The following is a 26,474-nucleotide window of genomic DNA, read 5'->3' as shown; positions in this document are numbered from 1 at the left end:
AGCTTCTTTTCTAAAACAGCAACCAGTTCAGTGGTATTGCTGATGGATATGCTTCAACTCAAGATCAGTATCTGGAGATTTTTAGTTTATTTTGGGGGATTTGGAGACTTGGGTTCATGTGTTTTGCTTATGTAAAACAGATTGGAAGCATTTATTTCTTTCAGTTGTGAAGTTTTAAATATTTCATCGCTTACAAATTGCAATATAATGTTCCATGGTTTGCAAAGGATCTTAGAGGTTGTGTTAAGAAGAAAATAGTTAAAGCTAAGGGAAGTGGTGAAAATAAGATTGGAAAGAATTATGAAAAGATAACCAAAACAAATTAGAATAACAAAAAGGAGCATGAAATAGAACTATGGAAGGAATGAAAAATAATAATAAAAATATTTCCTAAATTATAAATTTCCCTTAATACCTAAAAGAGTTTTAAAATAAAGTGGAGACAATACAAGCAGGTAGAGAGAGATACATGACCCACAAATAGAGGGTGCACACGTGTTGGAACCCATACTCATATTTCGCTTTGGTTTTCATAGTGACATTGATATACCTCGGGTGCAGGGAATAGTGGAGTTCAGTGAGGATGAAGCACTGTTTGTTTAAAAACATAAAAAGGAATATTTATAATTTAGAAATTGAGGTGGTTGAAACCAAATCAATTAACATATCTTGACAATTGCCACCCAAGAGTATTAAAGAAAGTTCTGTGAAAAGTGGGAATACATTGGTGTAAACTTTCAGAAGCCCTCTCGAATCACAGGTAATGTCAGTGAATTGGAAAGTGGCCAAAATTATAGATTTATTCAAAACCAGAAGTAGAGATGATCCTTCTAATTATTTGTGGGTAGTTGGCATAGGTTGTGATGATTAACAATTGTATCCTTTGGATGGTGTGTGGTGGGTGTGCGCATGCAGGGAAGGAAGCTAAGAAGAAAAAGATTTAAATGTTCATATGGATGTCAAAAAGCTGTTTGATAAAATTCCCCTTGGTTGATTTCTTGCTAAAATGGAGAACATGGCAATATTGTACTCTCTTAAAAAGGGAAATTCCAGTATTGGATCCTTAGCTGTTGTCTCCCACATTTGTATTGCAAATCTTGATTTGGAGAACTCAAGTTTTGATATTTTTATTAACTGAATTTTCTTTGCCATATTCATTTTTTCTTTATTTTAGTTGCACAATGAGGATGATCCTCCACAATCCTCTACCACATTGGAGCAAAATCTTCCCTCCGAGTCTTCCCAGCCACCACCACCTGAAATTGATGCACCACCACCACCTTATTGCAGTCTTACAGGAGCAGCTGCAGGAGCCACAGGTAAGATTATGGAAAGGTATTTTAATACATTGTTGATAATGTTTCTTTGCTGCATCACCTTTCCTTTTTTCATAGTGTCCAATTTAATTGCTCACAGGCTGGTTAAGGTTTCGACAGAAGGCCTACTCTGGGGCTGAGATTGCAATGGAGTTGGAGGGAAATTGTCATGGGTGTTAGCATTACCCATTCCATGAGGAAGATAGAATTTTGCCAATATAGTGGTGTTAACTGGGTAGAATTTGAAGGGAAGCAAATAACTCATTGACTGAAACGTTCCCTGCAGCTGTACCTTTAAATACAACACAATGAAGATCATTTATTTTATAATAAAACAATCAAGATCAACAATTTAAAAAAGCTTAGTATTTATTATTTCACTAGCTCATGAGCTTAGTTGGAACTGGGCATTATACATTCTTTTTACAATTTTCTATTGTTAATATGGATATCAGCTATATCATTAGATAGCTTGCATTGCTGAAAATGCAACAAAATTACATTTGTATAGCATCTTTCAAATCGGGAGGACATCCCAAGGCATTGGACAGTCAGTGTTTGGACCCAAGCTGGGGGTTGGAATTGGGGAGGGTGAAGGGCAGGCGGTGAAGGAAGGTGATCAAAGGCACAGTCGAAGAGGAGGGTCTTGATACAGGTTGAGGCAAGGGAGGGGTTGAGGTGGAGGGACTGCAGGGTGGAGTTCCAGAGGGTGGGCGCAGAGTGGCTGAAGGGCTGCCTTCCAATGGTGGGGCAGGCGAGGGATGCAAAGCACGAGTGGAGGGAGAGCGGAGGTCTGCTTATTTTTTATTTTGTTCATTTTCTCCTCAATAGGAATAGACTTCCAGAGTGACCTTATGCCTGTGCCACCCCCGTACAGTGTAGCCACTTCTCTACCAACATACGATGAAGCCGAAAAAGCTAAAGCTGCAGCAGTAGCAGCTGGGATCGCAGATGCTACACAAAGAGTAAGACATTATTTATTTTTCTGGATGGAGACTATCAAGGTGGTAACCAGCATTTTTTTTTGAAATCCTGAGAGACGATTAGAAAATATAGCTCTGTATTCTGAAGAACAAGACTTTCACAAATTGCATACACTTTAAGAAAATGATAATCTATAACAGGTATCTATTCTTTAGTCTCTACGGTTCCTACAGTTGAATGTCAACAAGACCGAGGCTTTCTGGCTTGGCTCCCGTTAGCTCCTGGGCGTTGACAGCATCACTATAAATGGATTACTCTCCACCTCACCAAGCCACTTCGAAACCTTGGTGTCTTGTTCAATCCTCAACTGTCTTAAATCCCACATCTGTGCCACCACCCTTTCTGCCTTCACCCACATTACCCGCCTTCCTCCACATTGCCCCACTTCACTACTCTTTCTTCCTCCCCTGCATATTTTCGAGGCTGTAGAGCTCTAACTTACAGTATTTTGTTCTCCTTATTTCATTTTCTGAATACTAGAAATCAGTCTTGTCACTGTTCTGTGTGCAAATGATTGGCCTTTGAAATATTTTATTAAAAAAACTTTTTTAACCATTATTAAGCAAGTATACAGCATTGTATTAAATTCAATGGATGGATATTGGATTTTTTAGTTATTTTCAAAAAGTGAATGATAGTTAACAAATCGTATTGATTTCATGGTTTATATTTGGTGTCCCTTTATCAGTGTTATCCTGTATTTTGTGTTTTTTTCTGCTTAACACCCTGCTACTCATGGACAGCTTAGGGAACCTAGAAGCCTGTTTGATGAAATTCTACTCCGTACACCTGAGGTACAATTATCCCTTGCATCTCTGTGGCGTGTTTCCTTTGTATTGTATGTTAAAAAAATATTGTTAATGCCTCCACCTTCTTAGTGTGTGAAGTTTGTATGTTGATGTGTATCATTTATAATTCATTTTGAACTTTAATGGTGTAAATGCTTGGTTTTAGCTGCAGGACAAACTGAATTTCATCTAAGTCAATTGATGTATATTTAAGTGAATATCTCTAGAAAGGTATTAACTCATTATTAAGCACTGTGCTCAAGCGCAAATTCACTTAATTCTCCTGAGGACCTGCGGTTACTGAAAGTGCAGTCCCCTTTGGTGTTCAGTGCTTCCTATGCCTCAGAAGTGGCGTTAGCGTTTTTTTTTGCCGAGCCATTTACAATGTGTTGTCTTGTTTTACTCCATAGCACTGCATGATAATGAAGTCATCATGTATAACTTGTGTGTTCAGTTAAAGATCACCAATGTTTGAATTTAAATGGATTTTGCATTTTAAAATAAATCAAATTATAAAAATGTTGTATGAAAATGGAAAGCTTTATAGTAAGCCTGGTGGGCTTGATTGTATTGCAAACCAATCAAATTCATCATTGATGATTGGTGCATTTACTCTACGGTAAAGTGAGAGACCTGGGTTCGATTCCCAGCAGGGTGAAACCTTGGGCAAGTTTCCTTACTCCACACTCCTGATAATAATCCCTCAAAAAAAATAAATTAGTCATTTCAATCCACGACTGTTTGTGGGACACTGCTGTGCGCAATTGGCTGCCGCATTTCGCCTACAAATATACAGTCAATTCACTTTACAGTCTATTCTGTGAAGCACTATGAAATGTCTAGAAGACGTGAAAAGCACTATATCAAATGCCAGGATTATTATTATTACAGTATTTTCAATCTGCCATTTATTGAATAGAAACTGTAAAAAGGGGAGTACCAACATGGATACCATGAATTAAATTTGAATTTTAAATGTAAATGGACTACAAAACTGCAAGGTGGCAGAAGGTGGTGTTAAGTATTATATTTTGTTTGGATATATTAATTAGTAAAGCAATATGTTCTATGTGCCACCTGGATGAACAGATTTACATCTAAGATTTCTAATTTTTTATTAAACAAAATTACTGTGGTAAAAGTGCGACTGCATTTTGAGATTCCTATGCACACATAGGTGTGAAATTTGCAGTTCAATTGTGCAGTTCCAACAGCCTTAATGACTTTGGTCCACTATTTCAGAGCAGACTGCAGTTTTGAACTTGCAACCTCCTGAACTGTATGGGAAGATGTTTCTACCCACAAGCATCATGGGAGCTCAAAAGGTGCTAAAAGGCCCCTAAATATCCTATTACATGTTCATTGCATATACAAAATTTTACATATGAAATTAGACTAAGAATTTTGAACTAAAGCAAATAATTATTAGAAAATGTGAGATCTAATTAAACACATAATGAATTAATGATTGAAAGGCTCCCTTTGGTGAAGTAAACCAATTTATGTGTAGATATTGCTCATATTAAAAACTAAAAGGATAAAATCTGAAAATCTAAGGATTTTACTGTCAAACTCGTAAGGTGGAGTCCTGTAGCTCAGTGGTTAGAGCACTCGCTTTGCAAGCGAGAGACCTGAGTTCAATTCCAGGCAGAGGGCGAAACCTTGGGCAAGTTTCCTTACACCACACAGAGCCCTAATAATAATCCCTCCAAAAACAATAATAAATTGGTCATTTTCAATCTACGACTGTTTGTGGGACATTGCTGTGCGCAATTGGCTGCCGCGTTTGCCCACAAATATACAGTCAATTCACTTTACAGTGTGTTCTGTGAAGCGCTTTGGGATGTCCTCCCGACGTGAAAAGCGCTATATCAAATGCAAGGATTATTATTATTATTATTAAGAGCAACCACCTCTACTCAGTAACCCTGTGTGGTCAACAACCATCCTAGAACAATCCTGACTGATTTTTTTCCATAATAAACCACCTCTATTCAGCAACCGTCTTTAATGCAACCGGTGGCCACATGTTTCAGTGTCCACTTCAACGTGAATTTAAGTGTACTTACCGGTAATCCATTACCAATTTCTGCTGGCCCGCGGGTAGACCCCGCTAGACTCCTAGCGCGTTTACCAGAGCAGCTATGGGCGTCCTGTAGACTGCTCATTGCTGAGCAGTCCACATGATGCCCATGGCTTCCTGCCTTACTGGTTAGGTGGCATTGGTAATTGCACGAGGAGTCTAGAAGGAGTCTACAAACGGGCCTGCGGAATTAAAAAAAATGTTTAAATCTGACCTGGACATAGAAATCTTACTCAGAGGCCACCCTTACAGAAATGCCAGTTTGGTCCAGTCCCCTGAGTGGTTGCTAAAAACAGGCTTGACTGTACATGTAAAATGTAAAACGTGTTCAGAATTGAATTACCACAAGAGTACCCATTTGAATAGGTATTTGAATACATTTTATAAGGGGTTTTAGTCATAATTATCTGATGTGTAATGGGAGCTTTGTACCACCTCTTTGAAACTGAACAGATTACTTAAATCCCTTTCCAGATAATTTTGTTGTCGATGGGGGGTGGGGGCTAGAAACTAATTTCTAACATAATTCGCAAGATCGGTTTAGATGAAGAAGGCCTTTCAGCCCATCGAATCTCAACCTGAATTACCATCTTATCATTGCATCAAGCTGCTTTTTAAATGAGTCTAGTCTCCTGATCTCTACCAACTTCCTTTATTCATTTATTAGGTTATCTTCAGACAAGTAATCTGCTCATTTTGCTTCTTATGAAATTGCAGGTTCACTAAATGCTAGATTTTTGTTGCAACTTTTCCCCAATTTGAGCAATTTCCTATATGTTACACTGTAAGCAAAAGGTTTGTGTTATTGCACATAAAAGACAAAAGAACAGTTGATTCTTCTTGATGCATAAGTGGAATTTTATTTATTTTTCCAGTGTTGCTTTCACTAATGCGATGAGATGTTTTTATTGTGGGTCAGCTGGTATGTAATGCAGTAAAACGTGCGTGTCTTATCTTTATAAATTGTATAAACGCCTAAGTCACACATTCACAACGTCCCATTCAGTTTTCTATCAAAAACACTTAGATTTCAGAATTGCAGGAACGGTCGTCTTCATCTGTCGATGCATGCGCAGAAGAAGTTAATTTCCTGCGATTCAAACGGTTGCCCGTAAGTGCACATATGGTGATGGGTCAAGACACATTGAATTGTGGGAAGTGTAGTCTTAACCTGGAACTGCGTACTTACTGGCTGGTAAAGATGTTAATCCACTTGCAGCTTGGTCATGTATGGGTTTTGTAGCCTTTTATACTCAGAAGATAAAAATGGAATTCCACATTGTCCAATGACTTATTTCTTTTACTACGGTCATAACATAGTCGTTTGTTTGAAGAATGTTCACTGCATACATTTTATAGTTTTGTTCCTCTTTTATTAAAACATATATTTTTCAGACAAAAACCACGTGCTGCTGATCCCGCTCTTAATCTTAATTTTTTAAAATTGAAATGACCAACTTTTCAATTGTAATAGCTATTTAGTATTTAGGTAGATAGTTAATCTTAATGCAGTAATGCATGAATACTTTAGAAAATCTTGTTTTGTTGTTTGTATTGTGTGCTCCGCATTTGTCCTTCATTAGTAAATAATGAAATAACATTTGATACAGTATATAGATTCAGGTGGAATTCGTTTGTGTGCATGGACTGTATTTATGTTGTCACTTAAATCCAGTAGCAAGTAATATTCAAGTACCCTATTTTGTTTGCAAAACTACATACATGGAAAATTCACAGAATTAGTTTTGCTAAACATTCCTATATTGTTCTTTTGTTGGTTCCTAAACTGCCTAAAATATTGTGATAGTTTGAGTATTTTGAGCATTTGTTGAAAAAAAACTAACATTTCATTCTGTAGTATCTAAACTATTCCTGGAACTCAAAGCACTCACCTTTATTTAAAGCTGCAACTTTAGTCTGTGTAGTTTAGTGTACCATTCAATTGTTTATCTTCCAGAGTACGAGAAAAGCAATGTTTGCTTTTTAAAAAAATATGTATTTTCAGTGCACTGAATAAATAAAATGAATAAAAAGCATTCAAATAAATTAATTTATTTCCCTATATGGTGAATTTCTGATCTTGGCCAGGTTATCAGGAGGCTTTATTTGAGGTTAAGGGCCTTGTCTCGTGTCCAATCAGAATGTGTTATTTGATGTCTGCGTGTTCAGGTGAATGTTGAAGATAGTTTGGTCCAATTTTTTTAAAAAAGGGCATTTCTCTCTTTCAGATTAATTGCTTATTTGCCTTGTGGTGGATTGTGGGATTTTGTTTCAGAAAATAGCTGCTGAGTTTGTATGCAAATATCGCAGCTATCTAGCAACGTGCAAGATGATAATTACTTGTAAAGCACTTTGAGATTGATCAACATGTTTAGGTGTTATAAAAATGCAAGGGTCACTAATTCTTTAATCCACCATAAGAAATTGGAAGTACATCTGTTTTTTTCCCAGACAAGTTAAACTCCACCTAATTGTGAATATAACAAGGTTTACAGTAATAATCTAGTTTGCTGCAAATAACGTTTTTGGGCATATCACAAAATAATTTGGAAAAAGTTACATTTAAGGTCAAAAGGACACAATGCAGTTATTTCTGTATGTAGGACTCAGTGCTGATGTGTAAGCATTTAGTAATAAGTTGATAAATGTGGTAATATCCACAACTTATAAGAAACCAAGAAATTCCTAAACATCTGTATTCATTAAGACCTGCTTGTTATGTTCATACATTTTAAAATTGCTGTAAATGTTTTGTAGACTCTAGAAATATGATAAACAAAATTAACTGCATTATTCACAGCAACTGAAATTTATAAGCCTATTAAATACAATAACATTATAGAAATATAAATTGGATGTGAGACTGCAACAACATTTTGGTTGCAATACTGAAAGAAACAAGAGACCTTTTTGATCTGTCGCTTGAAGTAAACATTAATATGAAAAAATGATTTGATAAAACAGGCTTACATGGTTTGACCTTCAGATATATCTACAGTATTACATTTTTCATAATATTTGTGGCCGTTTTTGATTTATTGCTGCTGTTATTAACCTGTCCACTCACTCCGTTCAGCAGATTCCAGATCCCCGGCCCGCCCCACCATCAGCGTTTGAGCCTTCAGACTTTTGGCCCCCACCCTTTGGAATTCCATTCCACAGTTCCTTCCCCTTGCTCCCTCCCTTGCCTCCCTCAAGACCCTCCTCTTCAACTGCGCCGTTGGCCACCCTCCCTGCCCTCTACTCTCCCTGATCCCAAACCCCCTGCTCAGGTTCAAATCCCTCAACTGTCCAGTGTCTTGGGATGCCCTCCCGACATGAAAGGAGCTCTACAAATGTAATTTTGTATTGTATTACTGGCCATTTGGTTCCAAATTCAAACACATGTTTATATAAAAATATGTGTTATTTGACATTGATTTTATTTGTCTATTGGTATAAATCTATGGCCGTGTTTGTATAATTTTGCATTATTGTAAACCATCATTCTTACAAGGATAAGATCAAATGGGCCTAATCTCTCATGACATCCACTGATGTGGCCCATGTAAAGTAGTGGTTAGAGCACTGTTGTCTATAGAAGAGTGAAGAGTATCCCTATGTGCATCCACTGTTATCTGACCATGGGTACTAAAATCTGATTATCAACAAAACTCTTCAGGGATTGGACTTGTCAGTAGATAGACAAGTTTATGTTTGTATTATGTATGTATATTTTTGTTTGTTGTACTGATTCATGTCAATATTTTGGAGTGACGCAATGGGACTTTAATGTCAGATTACTGCTTTCTGTGACGGTACAGGGAGAGTGTTTTAAATTGTTCAGTCGTCTTGTAAATTTGGTTCTACTATTGTAGTGTAACATTGTTTCTCGATGTCATAAATGCAAAAGAATGGTGGGAGGGAATAATGTTGCAGTGAAAGGAAAGTAATAAAAAAAATTGTGGGGGTAAGCATGTAACTGTAATGAATCAAAGACTAGTTGGGTTCAGTCATAGACTGAATTACTTCACAAGTCATGATAGCAGCTTTTATCCAGCTAGGACAATTAATTTTTACGTTTGTGACCCACAGTGTGTACATTCTTATATAAAAAAATATTTTACCCCCACTTATGCAGGAAGAAGAATTTCCACCAAGGGATGACTTCAATGATGCTGACCAATTGAGAGTTGGCAATGATGGCATCTTTATGCTGGCATTTTTCAGTAAGTCTACATTTTTGTTTTATTTACAGTAACTCCTTATGATTTTACCCTGATTGAACATGTCACGACCACTTAAGTCATCACGCTGTCAGTATTCCAGTTGTTTTTATGTATACATAGGCCTCGCTCACCACTCCTGATATCTTTTCACTGAGCCCTTTTCCCTTAGATCATTGAGTTATCAGGGTTTATATAGTGAGAGAAAAATAATTTTAATGTTTTATTTTTTGCTGTAAAACACTCATTTAAGCATGCCAATTAATTAATATATTGTTGCTTAACTTTTTAATCAATGGTCACAACTACAAACAATGTTTTAGTACAGGTGACCAAAAAGTCATGATAACTACTCTATTATCTATATAAAAAAATATAATTTCTTAAGACTTATTAGCCATTGTAATGGTATCATGACTTTTTGTTCACCCTGCAGAAGGCAGTAGTATTACCGATTCAGATAGGTATGGGAAATAGGACTATTGATTCTATTAAAACTATGGGTTGAACTGAACAGTGAGAGGAAACAAAACTGCACTTCAGCTATAGGAGCATGGCACAACAGGCAGACCATCTGCTGAAGACCACAGGTAAATTGTCTCAAGTAACCCTGGGCTGTACTGTACAATTTTTAAGATTGAAATTTTTATTAGCTTTGACATAATTTTTTACATTTATATTCCAGTTTTCAATAGGATAGCATAGTTGCAAGTTTCTTTATATATCATCCTCTCAGAGTGTCAAGCTCCACTGTTAAGGCTCAGAAGCTACCTAATGTGAAGAGCACTCTATAAATGCAAGTTGTTTTTGTTGATATTGTTGGTTTGTAAGATGCCTGGTAGCAGTTGGCAGCTCACATAACGGTGCCATACCATGGAGGAGCAAGACATGGTTTTAAACTTTCATTTTCCATTCATTCAATTCTTTATTGCAAATTTTCCAAAGGTACTGAGCTGTGTTCAATGAGAAGTATAGAAACTGATGGACTGGACCAATTAAATGCATCATCTAGTGGTAGATGAAAGTAAAATTGGAAAAGGAAACATGAAATATTTACCCAATATAGCAATATTCATTAGAACATTACAGATCTAAAGGATGTTGAGAGCAGCAAATTATAAAACAACAAATTACATTTGTATAATGCCTTTCACATTGGGAGGATGTCCCAAAGCCGGGACAGTCAAGGGTGTAACCCAAGCTGGGATTTGGGATCAGGAGGGGTGGAAGGGAGGAGGATGACCGCAGGCACGGTCAAAGAGGAAGGTCTTGAGACAGGCTTTGAAGCAGGCAAGGGAGGGGGTGGGGTGAAGGGACTAGAATGGGACCAAAGGGTAGGTGTAGAAAGTCTGAAGGTCCGACCGCCAATGGTCGGGCGGGTGACATGGAGCAGTCACTGCCAAGTGAAGGGAGTGGACAGGCTGATATTCAGTTAATGTTCAAGTAGAGGAAAATGAAGATCCTTTGACTGTAACAGCAAAGAACAAACATAATGAGTAAGCTCCTTAAGGTTGAGAAACTGGAGGTTACAAATGTTATGGTAGAAATTTTAAATGACTGTTTCTGGTTCAAAAGATCTATTTAATGTTTCAAGGTCAGTAACAAAGTGGCGAGATATGCATTTCAGTTTTTGGATGAAAGATTTGTCCATTACATTCTAGTGTATTGGAACATGTAGAATAGCACGACCACCAAAGCTAATGCTTTTAAAGTGCTTAAAAATGCAAATTTAGGGGCTTCACAAAGATTCTGTCAGACTGGAAAGATATAATTCTAGTCTGAATGAATTAAAGTAGGATCTTTAGTGTTTTACAATTTTAGAGCTCAAGTTTAGTGATCAAACAAGCCTGGTAAATGGCATTCAACTAGGGTTTGAGCATGTATTGTTGGTTTACAATTCAATAAATATCTGTCTTAATTCTGCAATTGTAAATGCATCTTGCCCACAAAATACACAGATAATCCACTTTACGATATATTTTGTGAAGCGCTTTGAGACATCTCAACAACGTAATGGGGCGCTATATCAAATGCAAGGATTATTATGTTATTTGAAAAGTCATGCTATCAGCTGTGTCTCCTTTATGTTCCATCTTGCATCATCAAACTGTTAGCTCTGCAGTCTTCTACACATTAGCTCAGAACAGTAGATACAACTTTGAAAAATTACACACAGTTGGAGTTGTTAAATCTTTATTGGGAGTAATTTTACAGTTCAGGAGGATCTCTCAAAGACAAAGCTTTTCTTCCAATAACATTAGTGAGAAATACAGAAAGGAAATATTAACACTTGTAAACAATTTATATATTTCAAAATCTCTTGATAAATGGAGCCTTTTATTGAAGCTGTGTATTTAAAAATAAATAATATCCCATTTATATTGTATTTCAAAGTTCACTAAATGTGAACCAGTGTTTTATCATGCTGTAAATTCTAATTTCTTAAGACTAGTGACTTTTTCATTAATAGTAGCCATGTTTATTTACATCTCTCCATTGCATATAACAACCCTGTACTTCCACCATCTTTAACTAACTTTCTATCCATGTTGCTACCTTTTCATAAATACCATGCATCGTATTTTTTTTAAACTATAATAATAATAATCCTTGCATTTCATATAGTGCTTTTCACATCTTCTAGATGTCTCAAAGTGCTTCACAGAATAGACTGTAAAGTGAATTGACTGTATATTTGTGGGAGAAATGCAGCAGCCAATTGTGAACAGCAGGGTCCCACAAACAGTTGTGGATTGAAATGACCAATTCATTATTTTTTACAAGTCTCTTATGCTGCACCTTATCAAAAACCTTCTGAAAATCCATATATAATATATCACCCATAAGCATTACCTTCATCTATTTTCTTAGTTATTTAATCAATTAGACTTGCCTTTAACAAATGCTTGCTGACTCTTTAATCATGGGCTATTTGTGCCATCCTGTGGAAGTTTAAGGAATTGTTGTGCACTTTCTTAAATGCACCACCCACTGGTGAGTACAGCAATTACTATCAGATCTTGGTTTTATATTTTTCTGCTGTACTCGAAACCTGAAGTGCTGAGTACACCAGCCATTTTCTGTTTTAACAATAATGCAGAATGTTATAGACATCATTTGTTTTTATTTCCTGATGATAATACACACTGGTGACAAAATAACGTGCATAAAAAGTACAAAACTAAATTACATTTGTAAAGCACCTTTCACGTCGGGAGGACATCCCAAGGCGCTGAACAATCTGGGATTAGGACCCGAGAGGATGGGGAGAGAATCAGGAAAGTTGGAGGGTAGGAGGGTGGCCGAAGGCGCGGTCGAAGCGGAGGGTCTTGAGGCATGCCTTGAGGGAGCGAAGCAAAGGGAATGTAGGATGGAGATCCAAAGGGTGGCAGCAAAGGCCTGACCGCTGATGGTAGGCGAGCCGGGCAGGGATCATGGAGCATGCCGGAACCTGTTGAATGGAGGGAGCAGATAGGTTGATAAGGGGTTAGCAGTTCGGAGAGGTAGGTGGGGGCAAGGCCATGGAGGGCTTTGAAGGTGAGAATGGGTTTTGAACTTGATCCTCTGAGGGATGAGGAGCCAGTGGAACCGGGCGAGGACGGGTGTGATGGGGTCACGGACCCTAGTGCAGGAGAGGACATGAGCTGCAGAGTTCTGGATAATATGCAGTTTGTGGAGGGAAGAGGAAGAATTGGGAAACTGATAAGCTGGGCATAGTCAATCCTGGATGTAATGAATATAATGTAATGAAAATATCATAAAAAGGGAAGGAAAATATAGTGAAGTGTTTTCCATTCAAGGCACTTCTTTCCCATTAGAAAACAGCAGGACTGAAAATTATTTTCTTCAATTAAATTGCCTTGTGCTTCACATATTGTATCCATCTCCTCAACTAAGTTGCTTAAATGGTGTCACTGACAGGGAGTTAAAACCTTAACACTGGAGCCATTGTTTAATGGGTGAAGTCATATTTGATATTTTAAATATGAGGGTTCAGAGAAGAATGATAAGAATGACTCCAGAAAATGGGCTCTTAAAAGAGTGATTTATTATTCAATAAGGACTTTGAACAAGTCTTTTGGCTTGATGGGGGCAGTTGCTGTGTGATTGATAATTTGGTCACTCAATCCATGACTTTCTTGTGGGACACTTCGCTCACAAAATATACAGTCCATTCACTTTACAGTACATTCTGTGAAGCAGTTTGAGATGTCTCAAAGACGTGATGAGGCACTATATCAAATGCAAGGATTATTATTGGAGTCTTTAAATCCTAAGAACTAGGAGAACTCGAGTGAGCATTGGAAAAATCTTTGACATAACTGAAAAATGGATTTCTATCTTTGAGGTAACTTAAAAATGGTTTCAGCAGCAATGGGCTTATGGGCTGAACAGTAGAAATGGATATATTCTTGAGGTTTGCCTCCTTATTTGATTGTACAGGAAAAAATTCTGCAGAACTGATCTCAGGATAGTAAGTAAATTAAATGCAGTCAGTGAATACAAGTATTATGTACATGAGATGGGTTGATATGCCAATTACCTTTTCTAAATTAATGCTCTCTTAGTTTTCATCTAGATTTAATCTTGCAGGCTGCAGCCTTACAATTAGTTTTTCTTTAACAGCACTATGGTTTTCTCAAAATCCAGTTTGGCACTTTTTGTATTAGAGGTTGTAGACTTTTTCCTCACAATTCTTTTATTATTGCCTTGCATATTGGACCTTGGACTAACATTGCAGCCAAGATTAAATGTTCTATTTCATTTCTGATCTAAGCTGTAACAAATGGCTACTGTGTAAGCCCTTTGCATGATGGAAAAAAAATTGATTGGAGGGATCTTGCAAGATACTTGTTCATCTCTTAGGTAGCCAAATTGAGCATTGGTGGTGGATGGAAGTATACTACCCTACCACACTATTGATATGAGATGTTAGTCCTTCATATAACAAGAGAAAGAGAGTTTGACACATATGCACATCACAGGAGCTAAAATACCCTCACTGGTTATTCTTTGCAAATAAATTATCAATAAGAAATACATTTCCTAATACTGTTGAGTTCTGAGTAGAATATTTGTTCTAAGGTGTTGAATTTTAAAATTCATTTCATTTCTTTTCTCAGTGGCATTCCTCTTTAACTGGATTGGCTTTTGTTTGTCCTTCTGCCTCACCAATACCATAGCAGGTCGCTATGGTGCAATTTGTGGGTTTGGATTATCGTTGATAAAATGGATCCTGATCGTACGGGTAAGTAATTTTTTTTAGGTGCTTTTTGACAGGTGTATTGATTGTTTCCTGGGGTGGGAGGAAGGGGAATGATGAAGATCAATGCTAATGTGTACATTTGGTGAGAAGGGAGGGGGTGGGGGGAAATGCTGATACCTAGGGTGCTACTAGATATGAAAGACATTCTGTGTTGCCTGATTCATTCATGCTGGAAACTTCATGCTGTGTTCAAACCTCATGTGAAACCTGTTAATGCTATGTGTATGCTAAAGAGTCATGAGAACTTGAATCTGGAAGTATGAATCCAGGCTGTTGCTGAACACTTAATATATAAGCAGAACTTGTATATACCCAAATTTGTGTCTGTCTTATTGGAGTTTCTCTGTAATAATGGGTGTAAATAGTGCTGCTCACACTCTAAACTTAACAATACCTGGAGTAAGCCTTTTGAAGTTGTTTGGAAAATTAATTGAAATAGATTAATGTTAGATATGGTAAAATGCATTATCAGTTGGTGAACTAATATGTTGTGACACAGAGGTTTATAGTTAAAATTTTCAATATTTTGTCAGCTCAGCCAGGCAGTGGTATAGAATGCAGATTAAAAACAATGTAAGCAAGGAAATCTGTTCAGTTCCCCTTGTGGGTGGTACAAGTAGAGTTAGCTGGTCAGGAACTATTATGTCATGAGAGAAAAATGTTTTAAAGATTTGGGAATAAAAATAAGAGTTGGGGGAATTGCTTTTATTCCACTTGAAAACCATAATTCAGCTTAAGTCATTTGCTGTGAATGGAGGTTGAAAGTTAGGAAATGGTTCTCCATTACAAATCGGCTTTTTGACTGAATGAAGCAGATTAGTAAACTGCAGCAATGGCAGTAGCAGAAAACTGAGGATAGGTGGCACCAATTTCAGAAGGTCGTGGAGTCCTGTAGCTCAGTGGTTAGAGCACTCGCTTTGCAAGTGAGAGACCTGAGTTCAATTCCAGGCAGAGGGCGAAATCTTGGGCAAGTTTCCTTACTCCACACAGAGCCTAATAATAATCCCTTCAAAAACCAAAAAAAAATAATTAAATTGGTCATTTTCAATCTATGACTGTTTGTGGGACATTGCTGTGCACAATTGGCTGCCGCGTTCGCCCACAAATATACATACAATTCACTTTACAGTGTGTTCTGTGAAGCGCTTTGGGACGTCCTCCCGACGTGAAAAGCGCTATATCAAATGCAAGGATTATTATTATTATTATTATTCACTGGTGGCAGTGGCAGGACCTTAGCAATGGATGGCAGTATTGTGGAAGGTACAGAGAGACCTTCTCAAAAAAAACTAGAAGACGGAGACTCTTGTAAGATGGTGTTAATTTTCTAAGTATCTAAGTAAACGACTGTGGGAACTGCTTCAATAAGTTGCTCATTTTCAGTAATGTAGAGGTCAATGGCAAATGAAATTATACAAGGTGAAGTGAAAATTAAAGAACACTCTTCAGAAAACATTGATGAAATAGTCTCTGGGGAGTTATATCATTTGGTTACAATGTAGTAATGAACATGTCTAAACTGTAACATGGAACATGTCTTAACTGGATTAAGTCCTAGAAATTGGTAGCAGTGAGTAATTTAACAGAAGTGAAGATCCTTGTCAATTCAGAGATTTAGNAAAAAAGCAGGGAGGAAAGGATGTGAAAGAGACAAGTTGTTTGGAAAAAACAGATTTGAATTTCAATAGTGTACATGTAAACCATCAGGAGAACTGAGTAGAGAATTCCCCATAGTTCAGTGGCACAGCTGAAGGAGGACTGTTTGGCTGAAACTGGAAGAAGAGAAAGGAATTACAAGTAGGTGCAAGAGAGTTTGTGGTGGAGAATATTAAAATTTGAGGCTGCATATGATTAATTAATCTGGGCTGCATTTAAAACATTTACAAATAGAAGTTTATGAAGCCAGATCAAACTATGTGATTAGATGAATCTTTATTTAAAGTTTGTTGTGAAATGAATAATTGTGGCACAAATATCTTTCATGGTATTTTAAAAGTTACATTAGACACAGTGCAACATTTTGGCCCCAAACAAAAGTTCTTTGTTTATGTGAGCATGGTGTCGACTGAGGAAATGTGAGCCAAATTCCAGCTCATAATTTCTGCTTTAGTTCCTCCAACACATCCCTGATAAGGTAACTGCAGTACAGAGGAACGTTTCTTGATTTTGATTTATCAGCGTTGCTAAAGGAAAACTTGTTCCTTTCTCTGCTGCTTACAGGTGCAATTTAAAAGTGATTTAATAAACTGAACTAAACAAGATTACCAGTCACTCTGACTTTATGTGAATTGGGCAAGGTAGAAAGAATGTCTGTGGATGGTGTAAGTAATTTGGATTCTGGGAAAATTAATGATGAGCTTGGAGCTTAATTCACCTAGTCCTGGACCGCTGTTAGGAACCAAAATAGTCAGAATGCTGGCACGAAGTGGAACCTCCAAGTTCAGCACTAAGGATTTTCTTCTTTGCCTTTCCTCTAACAGTGTAGTTATAATATGCTTATTAATGAAATTGATATCTTGGTCAGTTTTGTAAGGATATCAATCTTTACAATGCAGCTTACATTTTAAAGATCAAGGTCTGGTGCATTTTAGTTCAAGTTTCTGCAGTGCAGTTTAAAGGGGATCAGAAAAGAACGTTCAACATTTAGGGAAGCAAATCTAACTAAATGTGTTCATAAAATGTGTATTTAATATTTATCTACATTCTAATATAAATAGAATGCATAACACCAGCAGTTTTTAGATAAACTACTTGTGACTCGATGTCTATTTGTAGTTTTGTTGCATTAGTAAATCATCAAAGTTGAATGTTATTTTTCATGTCTTGAATATTCTTGAATTCGTGCTAGAGCTTTGTTCTGAAATTGGGTTGATTGTGCTAGGCCTATTGCACCAAAGCAGAAGAGCCAATGGATTATAAGGTTCTTTTTATTTTTTGCCAAAATATTAATGGAATTTTGCAAACAAAAGATGATTTGTTCTGAGCACATCAATTGGGGTTAAACTTCAGCGTCTCCCAGTAGGAGAGAAGGAAAATCAGAGTGGATAATTATGCTTCTGCAGTCCTGGAATCTCTTGGCAGGGTATAGGAAAGAAATGTTGGCCTGGTCACAGAATGGTTCTTTCGAGTTCTAGGTTTCAGGAGCTATTACACAATCTGTCCAGTCGGTTCATAGCACAGTGTCCCCTACTGGCTGGGAGACACCCCTCTCCAAATGGTTATGGATTGGAGCCTTTTGCCCAAGCTCTCTCTTTCAGGCTCCAGGAAGGAGGCCACAGCCCAGGAGGAGTCCCAGGCCGCATGACTGGTCAGAGGGTTGTGAAATGCAGAGCCTGACATTGGTGATTGGTGGGAGGGGGGAGGGGGAAGTAGGATGGCAAGTGGATGTAGGAGTAGTTTCAAATCCAGGTACCTTTGGAACTGTTAACAATCATAGAATCGAACAGCACAAAAAGAGGCCATTCGGCCCATCGAGTCTATGCCGGCTCTTTGAGAAGAGCAATATAATGTCAGTCCCACTCCCCAGCCCTTTCCCCATAACTCTGCAGACCCGTCATCCTCAAATACCTGTCCACCGCGTTTTTAAAAGTTGTTATCAAATCGGCCTCGACCACCCTTTCAGGCAATGCGTTCCAGATTCAAACAACTCGCTCCGTGAAAACATTTCTTCTCACCTCCCCTCTGCTTCTTTTAGAGACTATTTTAAGTCTGTGACCTCAAGTCACCAACATACCCACCAGTGGAAATAGTTTTCCCTTTCTAACCTATCAAATCCCCTCATGATTTTGAAGACCTCTATTAGGTCTCCTTGTAACCTTCTCTGCTCCAATGAGAATAATCCCGGCCTCTCTAGCCTTTCCTCATAATCAAGGTCCCTCGTTCCTGGTACCATCCTCGTAAATCTCCTCTGCACCCTTTCCAATGCCTTAACATCCTTCCTATAGTGTGGTGCCCAGAACTGGGCGCAGTATTCTAACTGAGGCCTAACCAGTGTTTTATATAGGTTAATCATAACCTCCTGACTCTTGTACTATATGCCCCTATTTATAAAGCCTGGTATCCCATATGCCCTTTATACAGCTTTATCTACCTGTCCTGCCACCTTCAAGGATTCATTTACCTGCACCCCCAGGTCTCTCTGTTCTTTCACCCCCCTTAAGATTGTATTACCAGCCTATATTGCCTCTCCTCATTCTTTCTACCAAAATGCACATCTCACATTTCTTCACATTGAAACTCATCTGCCATGTGTCTGCCCATTTTACCATTCTGTCCATGTCTTCCTGCAGTTGGCTACTATTCTTCTCACTGTTTACTACCCTACCCAACTTTGTGTCTTCTGCAAACTTGGAAATGGTACTTGCTATACCCATGTCCAGATCATTTATGTATATTAAGAAGAGCAGTGATCCTAATACCGATCCCTGGGGACACCACTGTTCACTTCCCTCCAGTCAGAAAAGCAGCAGTTCACCACAACTCTCTGCTTTCTGTCTCCCAGCCAGTTCTGGATTCATGCTGCCACTCTCCCTTTTATATCATGGGCTTCTATCTTTCTTACAAGTCTTTCATGTGGCACTTTGTCAAATGCCTTTTGAAAGTCCATATAAACTACATTAACTGCACTATCTTTATCCACCCTCTCCGTTACCTCAAAAAATTCTGTTAGATTTGTTAGACAAGATTTGCCTTAACAAATCCGTGCTGGCTGTCCCTAATTAACTTGTATTCTTTTAAGTGAAGATTTATTCTGTCCTGGATTATAGTCTCCAGGAGTTTTCCCCACTACTGATGTTAGGCTGACTGGCCTGTAGTTCCCAGGTTTGTCCTTCTGCCCCTTTTTGTACAGGGGAGTCACATTGGCCACTCTCCAGGCCTCTGGCACCACTCATGTGTCCAACGAAGATTGAAAAATTGTAGCCAAAGCCTCCGCTATTTGTATCCGTGCCTCCCATAATACCCTTGGCTGCATCCTGTCCGGATCGGGCTACTTATCTACCTTCAGCCCAGTCGACCTTTTCAGTACTTCCTCTCTGTTTATACTTATCCTATCCATTTCCTCTACCCTCTCCTCCGATACTGTGGCATTTGGTGCATCCACATTTGTGAAGACAGATGCAAAGTACTCATTCAGTACATCAGCCATGCCCTCTGCCTCTACAATAAGATTTCCGTCTTGGTCCTTAATTGGCCCCACCTTACCTTTGACTAACCTTTTTTTCTTGATAGACTGCAGTGTGTCTGTTCGGGTTGGTAAGGTTTTCTTTTGTACTTGTAAACTGTGATTTATGAGCTAAGTGCGTGTTTGTATTCTGCCAAACTTGAATGGTCCACTACCCAGGTGGTCCTTATGGCCTATCTCTGCTTTGAGAGGTACCTTTATCCATTAGGCTGTCCTTGAATGGTTTAGCTCTTACCTTTCCCACCGTCTTCACTTCGTCTCAACGAATGGCTTCTCCTCCACCCCCCGTACTGTCTCATGTGGTGTCCCTCAGGGCTCTGTCCTCGGTCCCCTCCTCTTCACCCTCTATATGCTCCCCCTTGGTGACATCATCCGCAAACATGGGGTTAACTTCCACATGTATGCGGATGACACCCAACTCTACCTTTCCTCCTCTACTCTCAACTCCACGACCACCGATGTCCTGACAGCTGCCTGTCCGACATCGAGTCCTGGACGAGAGACAACTTTCTTCAGCTCAACGTGCGAAAAACCGAGGCCCTCCTGATTGGCTCACGTCAGCGCCTCCGCACCTCAGGCGCTGACACCATCAGCATCCAAGGCTGCACTCTCCACCTCTCAAAGCCAGTCAGGAACCTCGGCGTTTTGTTCGACCCTGAGCTGTCCTTTCTCCCTCACATCCGCACCACAACTGGCACCGCCTTCCATCACCTCCGGAATATCGCCAGATTACGGCACTACCTCACCCCTCACGCTGCTGAAACCCTGGTTCACGCCTTTGTCACCTCAAGGCTGGACTATGGGAACTCTCTCCTCGCCGGCCTTCCCGACACCTCCCTCCACAAGCTGCAGGTCATTCAGAACTCTGCAGCTCGTGTACTGTCCCGCACCAGGCTTCGGGACCACATCACTCCCACCCTCGCTCACCTCCACTGGCTCCCCATCCCCCAGAGGATTGATTTCAAGATCCTCATCCTCACCTACAAGGCCATTCACGGCCTTGCTCCCCCCTACCTCTCCAACCTACTATCCCCTACCTACCTGCCCGTACCCTCCGTTCCTCTGGCTCCGGTCTGCTCCACGTCCCCCGCCCCAACTGCCCTACTATCGGTGGTCGGGCCTTCAGCCTCTCAGCCCCCAGGCTCTGGAACTCCATCCCCCAGTGCCTTCACCTTGCTTCCTCCCTTTCCTCCTTCAAGGCCGGTCTCAAAACCTTTCTCTTTGACCGTGCCTTCAGCTCCCCTCTCGACTCTCTTCCTCCTCCTCGCTCCCTCCCTTCCCTCCCCTCACCCTGACCATTTCCCCCTCCTCTCTCCCTCCCTTCCCTCCCCTCACCCTGACCATTTCCCCCCTCCTCGCTCCCTCCCTTCCCTCCCCTCACCCTGACCATTTCCCCCCTGCTCGGGTCATGACCCAACTGTGCAGCGCCTTGGGACGTCCTCCTGACGTGAAAGGCGCTCTATAAATGGAATCTTGTTGTTGTTGTATCAGCAGATTATGTGTTTACCTCATTTGGCATTAAGTTTGATTTATTGTTTTGTTTTCCCATGTTTTCTGCTGGAAAACTTACTAATAATAATAATAATCCTTGCATTTGATATAGTGCTTTTTCACGTCTTCTAGACGTCTCAAAGTGCTTCACAGAATAGACTGTAAAGTGAACTGACTGTATATTTGTGGGTGAAATGTGGCAGCCAATTTTTTGGCCTATTGGAATTTTGACTGCCTTATCACTTAATTAAAGTAGTTCCTTGAAGGCTTAGTTGATCAATGTCCTGTTCAGTATGAATCTGAGTCTTACAGAATGCAAAGACCCATGACTTAATTCCCTGGTTTGTGTTATTGATCTTGCTCAGGGGTAGCGTTGCTACAGTCTAGTGATCCCTGCTGGATAAGGACAAGATCAGGGTTGGCCCTATGTTACTTTGATTAAATAACATTTTGACATTAGTATCTAGTCTTATGGTTGTAGAATGGCATGAAAGTTAGGTACTGTTGGGTGAAGTTCCACATTTGTGGGATAAAAGAGAGGAAAAATTGGTGCTCTGTTCAGATTAATTGAAAAAGTGCTAGTTGTTAGGGATATGCAGTTGAAATTGTCAGCTTTTTTTAAATTTGGTTTCCTGGGTAATGTGAAAAATCATTTTGCTGAGTAATAGAACCTAGCAACTAATATGCTATACCAGCTCTACTTTAATGCAAAGGCAATAGACTGATCCCAACATCCTGATAATATAACTCAGGAAAACACTCAATTCTATATCATTTACTTTCTCAGACAATGCATTCCACAACCTTGAGTCAGATAGGTCTTCAGGAACAATTTGTGCTGTAGACTTTTGTGTCCAAAAGGAAATGGTTCTGAAGTGTAGTTATGTATTGACTATTCTGGCTTGTTTTCCTATACGGGGCAAAATATAGCCTCTTGTGAAAATCGTTATTTTCTTTTTGCTTGACCTTAGAATGCTTTGCTTTGTTGAAAGATAGCAAATGTAGTTCTTGCTTCTGCAGTGTTTTGATCTTGAAACTTATTGCAATTTTTGGGGAGAAGAATTAAAGGATCTTAAAAGAAAGGACTTAATTGATTTTGGACAAAATATCCTGTAACCTATTAGAGCGTTTCTAAAACCCAGAAGTTATTTACTTATTATTATTATTTCAATATTTGAAATAAAGGAATATAATTTGCATGCAGTATTAAAAAAGCAATTTCTGTAACAAAATAGGATTGGCTGATTGTAAATACTACTAGAATTAAATGCAACAGTGATACCTTGTTAGTTGCATGTTGCTTCATTTAAAATGATTTTGATTGGAGAAAAGGCAATATATTTGAAGGACCATCAGTAGAAAACTTAATAAATGTGTTACAAAATTTTACAAGGTATTTTGGCATATGCTGAAAAGCAACCACTCTTGGGTGTCTGATTCACTTTTTTGAAAAAAAATCAGTGATTCAAGTTGTCTGTTCGTATAAGGGACAGGTACACCTGCTTAAAAATACACAGCTGCTTTTTGAGATTTGTCACATCATGCAGAATAAAAACTAGCATAGCCATTAACAGGAATAGCCAAAATTCTGCTTTCACGTTCATTTAGCCATTTTGAGCTCTTTGCTGGGAACTGAATGTGAGAGTGTCTAAATAATAATAATCCTTGCATTTGATATAGCGCTTTTCACATCTTCTAGATGCCTCAAAGTGCTTTACAGAATATACTGTAACGTGAATTGACCATATATTTGTGGGCGAAACACGGCAGCCAATTGCGCACAGCAGTGTCCCACAAACAGTTGTGGATTGAGAATGACCAATTTATTATTGTTTTGTCTAGTTTAAAAAGTAAAAGACTTTAATGAATATAAGACCTTTATGGAATGGGTCTCCGTGGCAGTGATAAGCAGTGGGGATGCTTTTGATTAATACCTCTTCTTTCAGGAGTTCATTGTAACATCCCACTCTGATACGATTAAACTAATATGGTTGTGGTGTTAATATCTAGAACAGTGGGTTGCTGTATTCTTATGTCAGAATTGTGTTGGAGGCTGGATAATAAGTAATGTTCTATCAATGGGTACAAAAAGGTAATGCCTATTCATCACCAAAATATAATTAGTATATAAAGAAAATATCAAAATGTTACTCGATCAGTTTTCATTATTTTTCATGTTTATTAAAATATATATTTTTAAATCAAAATAAATATAATTTATTCTAATTTTGTATATTTTATCCCGAAAAGTTAAAGGTAAACTTGAATTTTGTCTCCACTTTAATAGGAAGTAAAATATCAAACGTAAAGCTTTTCAGAAAATGAGTTTCTAGTGCATTCATCTTAGGTGCAATGAACTGATAAAATAAGTATACTGTCCTTCATAAATTCCTTCATTAAATAATGTTATGTTTGTCCAAATGGAATCTCCTTTTGCTTTTCTCTGAACATAGTATAATTGTTTCCTTTTAACTGTATACGTGTGTTTGTTTATCAAGTATGTATGTCAAAGATGTTCTTAATTAAAATGTTACAATAATTTCAGTTTGGTAATTGAGTAAACACTGAAACATTGCTATTGATTATTTTTTCTGACAGTTTCACGATTTTTTTAAAAAAAAGTGGTCAGTCAAAATTGGACTCCTATCTGTTAGACAAGAGGTGCTACATGTATTGTAAAAGGGGAAAAAAAAGTATTTTTATACATGTACAAGATTATTTTGTAACCATATATTTCTTTTTCAGTTTTCTGACTACTTCACTGGCTATTTCAATGGTCAATATTGGCTGTGGTGGATATTCCTCGTTCTTGGTGAGCTTATTTCTTTCAAGCCTCCTTAATGCTCATAATTGATGCTTCCTGAAGGAATGTGTTTAATTGTATATTGCATGCTGTGTATTTTAAGTGTTAACATTATTTTCTTTTAACTATATTTTATAGTTTAACTATAAATTATAGTTTTAATCATTGAGTACATTTCCAAAATTAAGTTCCACCTGAGTCCTGAACACAAAAGTCAATGATAATCAGGATGAAAATTTAGGTATTATGTGATAATTGTCCCTTGTTATGATAATCCCATTTTCCAAATCAAATTGTGATCAAAGATAGCCTTTGCCACAGCATAAGAACCTATCTAAAGTGTCTATTTGGTGGCAGTGCAGGGTGATATTTGTTTGTTGTTTCACAGAATATCATCTTACATTTTTCTTTTGAATGGGAAGCCACTCTGCCCCCACCCTCTGGAACTCAATCCTTCCGCCTCGCCCCTTCCCTTGCCCCCTCCAAGACCCAACTCAAGACCCTCCTCTTTGGCTGTGCCTTCAGTCGCGCTCCTTTTTCCCCCCACCACCCTCCCTGATGCCAACCCCCACCTTGGGTCAGAAACACTGATTGTCTAGCTCGTTTGGGCATCCTCCCGACGTGAAAAGCCCTCTACAAATGTAATTTTGTTGTTGAACGAAGTTGGTATCCCACAAAGCAACATTCCAGTACTGGGCTTTTCGTCTGGCAATTCTGACAGCTTCAGGCCCTACCACTGTGCTGATCTCTGGGGGCACCTGATATCTATCGACTGTCCTCAACCATAGTTTTCAGCAATGTGATTTTTATTTTATATACCTCACAATTTTCACCCTTGACATTCTGAATCTGGAATGTTAATTTTCTGTAAGGGTGGGATCTTTGATAGCTAAACTTTTAGTACGATGGCTAGAGATATTTATTTCACATGCTTTACACACCACTGGGATGGGCTCGAGCCAAATCACTTCTTGAGGGATTTGTTGCCAATCACACCTAACTTTTTACATTTGTTGATATTGAATGATGCTACTTGCCTCACTCATGCAACAAAGAGTGATCAGGCATGTTGGACCACCATCTTAGAATATTTTTGTTGTCAAATTTGCTATTCTAGGAACTTTCAGCATACTCCAGTATTTGGTAGAATATCAACCTTCCCTCCAAAGGTTTCATACACTACGGCAATTCCATGTGATTTGATACTCAGATTGAATAATTGAAATACTTTCTAGTTTCCTGCCATAGTTTGTGTCCCAGTTGCATCTTTTACCCAGAAATGGTGATACCATATTTCTAACTGCCTCCTCAGAAATGTCATTTCGCATGCGTAGATCAGCAAAAAGCATTGGCTTATTACACCAACAAAAAATATTATGTTCTGAGTATTTGGTGTAGTGAGTAGCGGTGTGATTTGTCTTTGTCACCTCTCTAGCTGATAAACTAACAGCATTGTTGAGGGTCATTTATCCCATTGAACTGCTGTTTCATTGCGTTAGGGGGAAAATTCAATTGAAACATTTTCACAAAACATTAGAATCTATTATATGTAATGTGTAAATCATATGTATGATGTGAATGAATGTGCACAACATGTAAATGCATGTGTACAGAGGGAATTGAAGCTATTCTTAATTATGTAATTCACCAAAGGTGAAAGTATTGGTTAGTAATATAATAAATGTGGGCAAACCCAAATGGAATTATTTGTCAGATCATGTTAACTTGTACTTGTACTGAACTTTTCACATAGAGTAAAAAGGAATTTGAGGCCCCAAAATCTCCTGGCCTCAGCTTAAAATGCTGAGGCACTACAAATTTTAGAAATTCTTAAATTTAGCCATAGTTTTATGTAGTTCTTTTATATTTAAAAAAAACCCTGGAAAACTGGCTCAAAATTATTCCTGAATTTAAGAAATTTTTAAAAATCTGCAATTTTAGGCATCTGAATCAACAACAACTTTCATTTATATCGCCCCTTCACTCAGGGTAACGTCCCAGAGCGCTTAATGGTGTAATGCAAATGGTGACTCCTCCACGGACCAGAAATTTATCATATCAGTTCGACGCTATATGTTTCGAGTTCCAGGGCCAATGGAAATTCAAGTTAGATTTCTTAAAGAATTCCATTCAAAATCAATCTCTATATTCATTGTGATTTAAAATTGAAATAGTATTCTTGGTTTATCTTTCAAGGTGAACTCTAAACTGAATGATTCTGTTTTGATATACTAAAATATGTAGAATAATACAATGCATTGTTCATTTTAAACAGATTCAAAGTGATGGAAGTTTTATATTGCCTTTGATAGTTGCAATCAATTATATTCAGGCGTGGGGAGTCTTTATGGTCACT

General features: G+C 38.3%; 1 protein-coding gene across 3 annotated transcripts in view; it reads left to right on the top strand.

Annotated features, from left to right (window-relative positions):
- ndfip2 (Nedd4 family interacting protein 2) overlaps window positions 1-26,474 on the top strand; it is a 38,389-nt gene that overhangs the window by 4,078 nt on the left and 7,837 nt on the right. For all 3 annotated transcript variants that reach the window (XM_007902567.2, XM_007902565.2, XM_007902566.2), the window contains 5 exons: window positions 1,175-1,319; window positions 2,148-2,281; window positions 9,292-9,379; window positions 14,500-14,624; window positions 24,061-24,127. In XM_007902567.2, coding sequence (XP_007900758.1) covers window positions 1,175-1,319; window positions 2,148-2,281; window positions 9,292-9,379; window positions 14,500-14,624; window positions 24,061-24,127 — 559 coding nt within the window. The remainder of the gene's footprint in view (window positions 1-1,174; window positions 1,320-2,147; window positions 2,282-9,291; window positions 9,380-14,499; window positions 14,625-24,060; window positions 24,128-26,474) is intronic.

The sequence above is a fragment of the Callorhinchus milii genome, unplaced genomic scaffold (assembly GCF_018977255.1).
Source record: "Callorhinchus milii isolate IMCB2004 unplaced genomic scaffold, IMCB_Cmil_1.0 Scaffold4, whole genome shotgun sequence".
Lineage (NCBI taxonomy): Eukaryota > Metazoa > Chordata > Chondrichthyes > Chimaeriformes > Callorhinchidae > Callorhinchus > Callorhinchus milii.
This window is presented reverse-complemented; position numbering and strand designations above follow the sequence as displayed.